At 37.5% G+C, this 12,286-nt stretch overlaps 1 protein-coding gene across 8 annotated transcripts in view; it reads left to right on the top strand.

Annotated features, from left to right (window-relative positions):
• The window catches only part of LOC106879092 (alpha- and gamma-adaptin-binding protein p34-like), a 163,932-nt gene that overhangs the window by 86,671 nt on the left and 64,975 nt on the right, over positions 1-12,286 (top strand). For all 8 annotated transcript variants that reach the window (XR_008265306.1, XR_008265305.1, XR_008265307.1 and 5 more), the window contains 2 exons: positions 2,824-3,066; positions 9,158-9,253. Coding sequence is in view for 4 of the 8 variants with exons in the window: in XM_052972138.1 (XP_052828098.1) it covers positions 2,824-3,066; positions 9,158-9,253 (339 nt within the window). In the remaining 4 variants the exon portion in view is untranslated. The remainder of the gene's footprint in view (positions 1-2,823; positions 3,067-9,157; positions 9,254-12,286) is intronic.

The following is a 12,286-nucleotide window of genomic DNA, read 5'->3' as shown; positions in this document are numbered from 1 at the left end:
ATATATATATATATATATATGCATTATATATATATATATGCATTATATGTGTGTGTTTGTGTGTCTGTGTTTGTACCCCCACCATCACTTGACTACCGATGTTGGTGTGTTTACGTCCCCATAACTTAGCCGTTTGCAAAACACATCGATAGAATAAGTACTATGCTTACAAAGAATAAATCCTGTTGTCAATTTCTTTGACTAAAGTTGGTGCTCCGGCATGGCTGCAGTAAGCAAGTAAAGCAATAAAAAAAACTATGCTATTTTAATCCTGAGCAACACCGGGTATCTCTGCTAGTATATAATAAAGAGAAGATGGCTGAGAACTGAACAATGAGGATCATTTACCAGCATGTTAAATTCTTGTTGAAGTCATTAGAACTCTTATATTGTATCTCTCTTCACACTGTGTATGGATCTCACAAGCCAGCAAGCCATTCATCTACTCCTAGTTTTCTTAGTAACGACCAAACTACTGGGCATAATGTCCTGTCAGAGGTCTTATCCAAGTTGACAAATGCTGGGGTTTTGGTTTGCTCTTATCTAAAAACTTAGTTATCTCTAGGATGGCACCAATTGCACCCCACGTGGATACAAACTGAATTGCATTTCGTCTTCCTAATAAGTTGTGCTTTTACTCCTTATGTTAATTTTGTAACCTGGTCTACGAATTTGATCCTTCTGTACTTGTTTGTTTCTTGGGCATCTTTTTGTACTCTTATGACAGTTGGTGCTGTGCCGATCATTGATGAGTATGACATAAAGCATAGAGTACGGTAATAATCATGTGCTAAATTAAGATTGCTAGTTCACATAATGTCCTATTATTATTTAAACCTCTTTTATTTGATATTATTAAAGATAAACCTGAATTAATATTATTGCTACAAACCAATTACTACTACTTTTGTAAATTATTTGCAACTATAACTTCCATATTATAAGGATAAGACTGGTAAACATTATATAATTCTCTGATGATGGTAAATATGCTATAATTTCTGTGATAGTAGTAAACGGGTTTTATGACAGGTGTTAACATACTCTAATTCCTATTTATGTCCCACATTGTTATTAATTTTATAAATTCCTAAATGCACTGGAGATTGATTTAGGAACATCCATTATTCCTGATCAAATTAAAGTGATATGGAATTAAAGATACATGCAGTAAATTTAAGATTTTTATTTAATATTTCCAAACATTTTATTATGAAATAAGAACAACAGTTGTAAGCTCTTGATCATAATTTCAAATCTATGACCTCAAATAATTCTGTTGCATTTTACCTGACTGATAAAAAAAAAAAAAACAAGGTGCTACTCCTATTTTAATATTGTTTTTCTTATTTAACCACAGCTCAGCTCTAAACATGTTTGTCTGATGGACATGGGTAATCTGTCAAACAACTAGGTGCAATCCACAGGTCCTTTGCTCTAGATATTGCTATGTCTCTTTTTTATTGAAGATCATACTCTGACAAACAAGGATACATTGTCTAAAGTGCAATGTGGCAGTTTTGACATTTATTCTTTTTCCAACATTAAGTCTGTTTTTGTTTGCTTGTAGGCTCTAGCAGTGGCATAGCTGAGACTTATGACCATAGTGAACTCAATTCAGAATGTAACAGTTGCAAAAGCAGCTGTGCACTTCATTTTGCTGGTATTTATCCAAGCAATGTTTATTATAACTGAAGTTATTGACGCTACTGCTATTTTTGTATATATGTGTTATTTTATGTTTGTCTAGACAGAGTAGTAGATATAGTGTTCTTGGTGCATTTGGGGAATGGTTGTACAGATATTGCCTAGGAGTGTGAGAGTTAGAGATTACTACTGCAACAAATTGTACCCCTTACTGACCAGATGATTGTGATGTTATTTGAATATAATGCTCTCTCTCTCTCTCTCTCTCTCTCTCTCTCTCTCTCTCTCTTTCTCTCTCTCTCTCTCTCTCTTTCTCTTTCTCTCTCAGTGCATTCTGAAGAGGTATTGGAAGGTTTAAAAGAGTGGACAGATTTGAGATCCAATTATTTTGGTGAAAGTGTTATATGGCAGTGTATATATTGACGATCGTGATGTTGAATTCTATGAATAATAATTTTATTTCTTTTTAATATTACTGAACTTTTTTGCTTGTTTCATTCATGTATGATGTATTAGCAGTGGAAAGGGCATCCAACTATGAAACACTTCCAGTAACATAAAAAAAATCCCACACATGTAACCAGGAAAAATCAAACAAGGATTTAAAAAATGAGACAGTACTACATAATTTTACCATACTTGGTAATATTATAATTCGGTCAGTACTCAATTATATTACAAGCTCAACTTAATGTAAGGTTGTTTACAGTTTTAGAAAGATGCTTCTTTCAAGTGTTAATTTCGTTCTTTTCAGCTACAACTGTGAATTCAAGTATTCTTACCTTGATCTCTTTATGAAGTTAAGTAAATTTCCCAGGGTTATTGCAGAGGTAAACAAAGGATTTAGTAAACTTTTGCAAATATATGGTTTACTGTTTTCGCTGAGAGAGTGAGATTACCAAGTTAGGAGAGCAGTTTATTGGATGTTTTAGTGTTTGAATCATAGCACAGTTGTCTTTAGCTTTCATCTTTGAAGATCTTTTTGTTTCTTTTTTATGTTTTTATCCACTTTTTCATATTAGTGCTAAAATCTATACAACCAACAGTATGCTGCCTCTACAAAATTGTTTTCAAATTAATTATTTAAAAGAAAAGTTACTTGTATTTCTTGTTATATTTTTCTCTATCATATATATATATATATCTTTTTTGACTTTCTTCATGACTTCTTTCCAGAACCTGGATCACCATTTTGTAAAACTTTTTTGAATGAGATAGTGTCGAAGAAAGGTTCTGAGGTTTCTAACAAAATCAGTTGTGGTTTAGAATGTGATAGAAAAACACATCGTGAAGAAATATCAAAATTAGAAAATTCACAGCCTGAAGAAGATTGTGTGGTTGATGATAACATCGATATAGGTGCAGCTAAACAACTGGATCAAGAAAGTGTTGAAAATGAAAGCAGAGAGAAACAAACAGGTAAGTTAATATCTTAGATTTGATTTTGTCACAAAATTAATTTTTGAAAATTACCAACAAAATATGTCTCACCATAGTGAAAATTACGTTATTAGGTAAAAATCACCATCATCATCATTGTTTAACATCCAACTTCCATGCATGCATTAGTAAGACCATTGACAGGAGCTGGCCAGGTAGAAGACTACCCCAGGTTACTGTGTCTGTTTTGGCGGGGTTTTTACAGCTGGATGCCCTTCCTCACACCAACTACTCTACAGAGTAGACTGAGTGCCTTTTACATGGTGCTAGCACAGGCAAGGTCAGTTTTGGCATGATTTTGTAACTGAATGCCCTTCCAAATCCCAACCACTTTAAAGTGTGAATTGGATGCTTTTTATGTGGCACCAGCACTAGTAGGGTCACCAAGTAACTTGCAAGACAAGGAATTTTGAGACAGGGAGAACATTTGAGGAGGGGATCTTGTATCAGATGATGAAAGGTTAGAGTGTGACAGAGAGGCAGAAACAGGTATCTTGCTATAGAAGAGGTACATAGTTACCTGGCAAGAGAGAAAGAGAAGGAGAGGAAGAAAGAGGACAGAAACAGAGGGAAAAGCAAGAGAAGGAGAGAGAGAGAGTGGGAAACAAGAAAAGTGCAAGAGAGAGCAGGAGAGTGATGGTGGTGAAGTGCCATGGCATACTCTCAAATAACAAGGATCAGACAATAGATGGGATGGTAAAGTAAGGAAGAGAGAGATAAATGGTGGCAAATGCTAGGGCATCCCCCTCAAGGTGCAGAGGTCATAATATACGCAGTCAGGTATTGCCAAGAAGGCGCAAGTCGGAAGTGAGGATTGCAGTGACTGGTGAAAACTTGAGTGTAAAGATGGAGTGGGGGAAAGCAGCAATACAGTGAGCAGGACAGTGAGGGCAGGGAAGGGGAGTGGGAGACAATCATAGTGTATGACAAGGGAAATGTGAGGAAGAGAAAGATGCAGTTTAGAAGTGATGTAGTTCGGTTTCTTGGGGTAGGGTGTGTGAAAAGTTTTTTGCTACATGTGGGTGGGGCACAATGCTTCTAGTATTCAGTTTCACTGATATGGGTGGGTCTTCTCTTGAACCTCATATTGCCAGACATGAGCTCTAACTTCCTGAGATTTGTCCTCATCACTCCATCCCACATCTTCCTGGGTCTCCCTCTTCCACAGGTACCATCCACTTTTAGTGACAGGCACTTCTGTATACAGCTGTCTTTACTCATACACATCACATGTCCAAACCAATGCATTCTCGTCTCCTGCATGCTCCATTTAATTCCTCTTAAGCCTAACTTTTCTCTTAACACAGTTGCGCTTTGTCAGTTATGCACACTGATGTTGCAAATCCAATGGAGCATACTGCCTTCATCCTCTCCAATCTACACATGTCCTCCACATTCTGAGCCCATGTCTCACTACGATGGAGTATAGCCGTTCGTACACCAGCATCATACAATCTACCTTTCACTCTGAAAGAAAGTCCTTTTGTTGCCAACAGAGGTAGTAGCTCTCAGAACTTCCTCTGTCCTATTCTTATTCTAGAAACAATACTTTCAGAGCATCCACCACTATTACTAATTTGATCACCTAAGTAGCAGAAACAATCTACTACCTCAAGAGAGCCTCCTGGCCATTTGAGAGAATCTAAGTCACATGTGCTGTCAGTACTTATTGTTTCTGCACATCTGCCATACACAAAAGCAACCTCATCTGTTAACCTACCTGTGATTCCACTGCATCTCTTATGCATCCATAGCTTACAATGGGTGCAGCAAATGGAATTACTTCCCACTCCTTTCCTATATATTGAGCAGGGCCAATTATCTGATGGAAATAGAGTTTTACCTGCTTTCTTGCTTACAGCTTTAGTCTTTGCTAGGTTAACTTTAAGGCCTTTTGATTCCAGGTTTTGTTTCCATATCTGGAACTTCTCCAATTCTGCAGTAAGGGCAAGGTCATCAACATATAACAGTTTCCATGAGCATCCAGTTTTGAATTCCTCTGTTATGGCCTGGAGAACTGTGATGAATAAGAGTGAACTAAGAACTGATCCCTGGTGAACTCCAACTTGTACACTTAATTCATCACTGTATTCAAGGCCGACTCTCACTTTACTGACAGCACCGCTGTACATGGTTTGTACTGCTCTAACAAGTCACTCCTCTACTCCTAGCTTCCTTAGAGACCACCAGATAAGAGAGCAGGGGACCCTATCGAAAGCTTTCTCCAGGTCAATGAAAGCTAAGTATGATGGTTTACTTTTGGCCAAATATTTTTCTTGCAACTGTCTCACTAGGAAGATGGCATCTGTGGTACTTCTCCCAGGAACAGAACCTAACTGCATCTCATTTAGTTTAATTCTATTCCTAATCAATTGAGCTATAACTGCCTCTAACTTTCATGACCTGGTTCAGCAGTGTGATACCTCTGTAATTGTTTCTATCTAAAGCATCACCTTTACCCTTGTAGCAGTTAACTATAAAGTATTATAGTTAAACCAGTCTTTGGGGTGACACTTTCCTAAATAACCTGATTAACCATATAAGTGACTAGTCTGTATCATACACTACCGGATATTTTAATCATCTCAGCAGTGATACCCAATGATCCAGGGGCTTTCCTAGCCTTCACATCCTTAATTGCCTTATCTAGAGTATACTGCTATCAACTCTGACAGCTGGTCCCTCAATTGGCTTGATATTTGAAAGACTCTCCTCCCAATCATTCTCCACATTTAATAACCTTTCATAATGGCATCTCCATGCATCTGTCTTCTCTGAGTCACTAGATGCAAGCATACCATTATCCATTCACACACATTTCTCACCCACATCTCTATTCTTTCTTATGCCTCTGATCCTCATGCTGTAGAACATTAGCAAATCTTTTACCTTCTGCTATTCCTTTTGATAGGTAAACCTGTCACCTAGCCTCCCTTCTGGCTCCCTGATATAATGCTCTCCTTCCACCGTTTTTCCAATCTTTCCAGTCCTGTCTCTTTGTTTTTATAGTGTTGTCCACCTTCTTGTTCCACCACCATGTCACCCTCATCCTAGCTGAGACTTTGCACCAACCACAGATTTGGTCTGTGGCCCCCAGTAAATTGTCCTGCAGGAACTTCCAATTGTCCTCTAAGCTGTATATCCCTTCCTCCTTCTCTCTATATTCAGAGGCTTCCAGGAGAATGTTTCTAAATTTTGTTTGTTTGCTGGGTCTTTGAGCTTCCATAATCTTCTTTTCCAATATGGTTTATTTCTCTGAGTCTTCCTAGCCCTAATTCTGAAGTCACTAACTAGTAGCCTATGTTGGGGTGTACACTTTTTCCTTGGTAAAGACTTCGCATTTGTGAGCATCAGCCTATCTCATTACCTGGTGAGAAAGTAATTGACCTGGCTTATGTTTCCACCAGACTAATAAGTGATAGGTGGCTGGCTGATTTTCTGAAGTTGTTAAGTTTGCAGATCATGAGATCATTTGCATTACAGAACACCAGTAGTCTTGTTCCTTCCTCATTCCTGGGGCCAAAATCATAACCACCATGCACACCATGGAATCCATGAGAATGCTACTCAATATGTCCATTAAAGTCACCAACCACAATAACTAAGTCTCTGTCATTTGTTGTTGAGCCAGTCTGCAGAAGGACCTCATAGAATTGGTCCTTCTGGTCATCAGCCAGCCCAGCCTGTGGAGTATAGGCAGAGATAAATGTAACTGTTAATCTATCTATGATAAGACTCAACTTAATAATCCCTATCACATAGTCTGACTACCTCAATTACCTTATCTACCCACTTTTCTACTAAGAGTATGCCCACATCACCCACTCCATCACTCTTGCCTACCCAGAAGAATTTGGATCTCTGTTTCTTATCCGTGGAGAATCTATCAGAGGCCCACTTCCATCTCACTTCTTGCACACCACACATCGACATGGTGATGACCCATCATTTTGATAATATCATCAGATCTCTTCTTCATTGTACCAACATTGATGGTTGTGACCCTAAAATTGTATACTTGGGAAGGTAGTTTTTGTGGGGCTTTTGTCTATCTGAAAAGAAGATCTGCACAAACACTTTCCAGGTAGCATATAACATTGGAACATTGTGGATTCAATTCAATGAGGTACAATTTCTTTACTCCCATACAGCATCCAGATTAAGGGCCAGTAAAGAGAGGGGTAAAAAGGACATGAAAGTAGTCTTATATGTCTCTATATATACATATACAAACACTACACAGTACGGTATGAATCTTACATATTCATACACACACACACACATATATAAAACCATACATCCACACATATATATAAAACCATACATCTACACATATATACACACACACACATACCCACATACACATATATACATATACATATATGAACATGCAGTCCACATAAGCATACACTTAGATAGAAATATATACATACATACCTACAAGCACATACATCCACATAAGTGCATACATACACTTATATGGTACTCTGACAGGCATATGCACTCAAGCATATGGGTACAAGAGGTGGGGAAACCTCTATTCACAGAACAGGAGTACAGTTAGCTAAGGAAGAAAGTCATGTATGTTTAAATTGAAGAGGTGGGGGGGGGCAGACATGTTAGCAAAGATAGACACTGTTGTTTCAATGTTTCCTTAATATTTAAACTTTTAGTATTATTATTATTATTATTATTATTATTATTATTATTATTATTAATCACTCTAAGCCACATAATATAAAAAAAAACGTAAGAAATCATTCTATTCTAATCTACATATTCTCATATAAACATATAAGAAATCATACTGTTCTAATCCACATACTAACATAAAAGCATAGAACTCGTACTATTCTAAGCTACACTCTCTGAGTGGTTGGCGTTAGGAAGGGCATCCAGCTGTAGAAACTCTGCCAAATTTAGATTGGAGCCTGGTGTTGCCATCCGGTTTCACCAGTCCTCAGTCAAATCGTCCAACCCATGCTAGCATGGAAAGCGGACGTTAAACGATGATGATGATGATATTATCATATAAACATATACGTCACATATTATCATAAAAAACATAGAAAAGCATACTATTATATTATCATATAAACATATAAGAAATCATACTGTTCTAATCTACATACTAACATAAAAACAGAAGAACTCGTAATATTCTAAGCTACATATTATCATATAAACATATTAAAAAAAAATTGTGTGGGGTGGGGATGCTGAATGGGAGAGACATTAAAACAGGTTATATTAGAAGAAAATAAGACAAAGATTTAAAAAATACTTAGCTTCTGTTTTCTGTGTTTAAAACATTGTTATTACTATCTTTAACAAAATCTAGTAATTCATATAAAGGTATGTTTGGAATTGTCATTTTTATTTCCTAGTTGACTTAACCTTTCATTATAACTAATAATTCACAAACATTTAAACTTTTAGTGTTTGCTGAACTAAGGTTTAATTTTGATTTTCATAGAATTAAGTAAAAGAAGGTCAGATTTCAGCTTGTATAGTACACCAGTCTATTGCAAGCAACTTTCTTGTTGTAGGAATTGATTTTAGGACTGCAATTCAAATTGTCTTCAGTTCAACAGCACTTAGTGCTCTTAATATCAAACTTTCCCAGTGTAGCACATGCAAGTGGACTAGGTGGTTTGGAGATTTTTTTTAGCCATGGACTTACCACAATACCTGTGATTGGCCAGTTGTATTCAGTCATACATGTCTCATAAGAAATCTTTAAAAGTTGTTTTCTAATTCCTTTGTGGGTTCACTGCTTATCTATCACTGCTAACCTTTCCCAGAAGACTTGATATTTTTTCCAGTTAAACAGTGATGATGATGAACAGAAACAAGCAGAATTGTCCCACCTGTGGAACTCACAATTTGTTCATCTGATACCTTCTGCACTCAGCCATTTCTCCTCTTATCAATCAAATACTTCATTAACTTAATAATCTGATGATAATTCAGATAAATGTTTTCTACATTTGTGATTGTATTTGTGGATTTTGTATAATTAATTTGAAGGGTTTTTCCCCATTTTTCTTGAAATTTCTTCTATGTTCAGAAAAATTTTTCAAAGATGAGTCTGAAGATGCTTCGCTATATTTTGAATCAGTAGAATCTTTTGAATCACTCTGTGCAAAGATAAAACATCTACAAGGTATTTGCTCTTTTTTTTGTTTTTTTTTGTTTTACTAAAAGTATTTTTAATGGTTTATTGTATAGGCTAGGGCTGTGCTCATGCCCTTCCTAATTCTTTAAGATCATTGAGATTGATGTGGTTGATGTTATTGAATAGCTTCAAGCCAATAACTGCTGGAAAAGCATGGACAAAGAAATTATTCAATAGTGCTAACATTCTGAGGAATAAGTATTGGGTATGATAATTAGTACAAAACCTGAATGAAGGTGGAGAAGTAGACAATTTGGATAATGAGAGAAGGCTTAATGATTGAGTCAGCATTGTCTGAGATGTTTGAGCAACTGCTGAGAGAATTATGTTATTGTAAAAAAAGCTTGTATTTCTGCTATGAATAGAAATCATTTGTTGGACATATCTGTTTATTTCCTCTGCAATAGTTTTGGGTAAGCTAGAGGTAGTAGATAGCTTCCATTTTCTAGATAACCAAGTTAGTAGCGGAGGTGGATGAACTGAGACTGTAGCTGTAAGAATAAGAATGGGCTGGGCAAAGTTCAGAGAGCTCCTACTTCTGCTGGCTACAAAGCGCCTCTCTCTCAAGAGTGAAAAGCAGATTGTATGATGCCTGTGTACAAACAGCTATGCTGTACGGCAGTGAAACCTGAGTTATGACAGCCAAGGACATGTGTAACCTTGAAAGAAATGAAGCAAGTATGCTTCGTTGGATGTACAATGTCAGTGTGCATGTTCGACTGTATGCATCTTGAGAGAAAAGTTGGGTATAAGCGATATCAGATGTGGTGTGCAAGAGAGATGACTGCGCTGGTAAAGAAGTGCTGATCTCTAACGGTGGAGAGAACTTGTGGTAGAGGTAGACTCAGGAAGACATGGGACAAAGTGGTGAAGCATGATCTTCAAACTTTGGGCTTCGCAGAGACAGTGACTAGTGACTGAGACCTTTGGTGATATGCTGTGCTTGAGAAGACTCGTCAAATTGTAGTCATGGTCAATGCTGTTGTCACATAAATGGCACCCATGCCAGCAGCACGTAAAAAGCACCTTTTGAGCATTGGGCCTCACGGAGACAAAGTGGCCAATGCCAGTGGTATGTCAAAAGCACCTTTCAAGTGTTGGGCCTCACAGAGGCAATGACGAATGACCAAGGGTTAAACGAAAGTATTTGACCCGAGCAAAAAAATTTTTAATTAGTGTAATAGGTGTATAACATGTAGTAAACGAATATGAAAAAAATGTGCGCTTGCAAATGGGGGGTGGGGGAAAGGACTCAGAAAGTTCACATCATGAATGTTCCGAGTCGTCTTACCACAGCCAAAAAAGAAAATAGCGTAATAGGTGTACAACAACTTACTGTAAACGAATATGAAAAAAAGATGCGCACTCACAAACGGGGGTTAGGGGGAGAGGACTTGGAAAATTCACATCGTCAGACTATGACCTTTAAACTCTAATGTTTGACCTGAGCAAAAAAATAATTAAAAATTAGTGTAATAGGTGTAAAACAACTTGGTGTAAACGAATGTGAAAAAAAAAAATGCACGCTCACGAATGGGGTGGGGTGGGGGAGAGGACTTGGAAAGTTCACATCGTCAGACCTTGACGTTTAAACTCTAGTGTTTGACCCCAGCAAAAAAAAAATTGTGCAATAGGTCTACAACAACATTACCTTTAAACTCTAGTGTTTGCCCAAGGTGCCGTGCAGTGAGACTGTACCCAGAACCTTGTGGTTGGGAAGAATATCCATTTTCTTTAGGGAAAAAATCGGATCGTGTGAATTCTCCTGGTCCTCCACCCCTGTTTGCCAGTAAGTGTTTTCAACTATTACCTTGGGCCAACCAATGTATCTTGGAGGCCGGAGGTGGCATTTCAGACAAAAAAATTATCTATGCTATAAACAAAGATGAAAACAAAAATTAGCACACAAAATTTTTTTGATTTTGTCTTCTACATAATGGATTAACAAAAACAATTGCAGTGTAGATGTTTGTATGCCATTCAAGAACATATGCACATACACACACACACACAAAGAAAAAAAATTTGGTTTCACTGCAACGTTTAAATCTCATTTCAATCACCAATATTTCTTCAGTATTTCTCTCCCATTAAACGATGAAGCGGTGAAATATAAGTAATAATAAAACAAAAACCGTGTGTCAGAAAACATTCTCAAAGAGAAACGTGTGCTACCACAATGAATTACAGAAATTATGTTTTACGTTAGCCTTAACCAAGAGCAGCACTTCCATTCACCCTTCGCTCAGCATGCTAAGAGAGGCTTTCGGCTGTAAGAAAGACAATGCTGCCTTTATCCTTTCTTCCTTTCTAGTCAGCACTATGACTACCTTAGTCTTTCACTCTCTACTGACAGACAAATCATATCAACTACTAACCAGCAAGTCATCCTTGTCGTCACTATCACTAGAATTGCTACTGTCTCTTTAACAACCTGTGTGGTAAAGGAATAAATATATGTAAATAACATTTCTTCCTTCTTGGTGTTAATTCTTTGATGTTCACTGGTTACTCCAATGCAAGAACCTGGAAGCGTTACATCTATACGCTACATTTAGTATTGGGTTACATCATATCGAATTGATATGGCACACCACATCCAGCCAGCTACAAGATGTATGTATATTTTAGCATACGTATGTATGTGTGTGTATGTGTTATGTGAGTATATGTGTGTGTATGAGTGGGTACATGCATGCATGTATGAGTATGTGTGTAAATCATCATCATCATCAACATCGTTTAATGTCCGCTTTCCATGCTAGCATGGGTTGGACGACTTGACTGAGGACTGGTGAAACCGGATGGCAACACCAGGCTCCAATCTAAATTTGGCAGAGTTTCTACAGCTGGATGCCCTTCCTAACGCCAACCACTCGGAGAGTGTAGTAGGTGCTTTTACGTGTCACCTGCACGAAGGCCAGTCAGGCGATACTGGCAACAGCCACGCTTGAAATGGTGTCTTTTATGTGCCACCCGCACAAGCCAGTCCAGGGGCACTGGCAACGATCTCGCTCGAAA

This window comes from Octopus bimaculoides, chromosome 12 (assembly GCF_001194135.2).
Source record: "Octopus bimaculoides isolate UCB-OBI-ISO-001 chromosome 12, ASM119413v2, whole genome shotgun sequence".
In the NCBI taxonomy this organism is placed as follows: domain Eukaryota; kingdom Metazoa; phylum Mollusca; class Cephalopoda; order Octopoda; family Octopodidae; genus Octopus; species Octopus bimaculoides.
The sequence above is the reverse complement of the archived record's forward strand: the minus strand, read 5'-3'. Positions and strand labels throughout refer to the sequence as shown.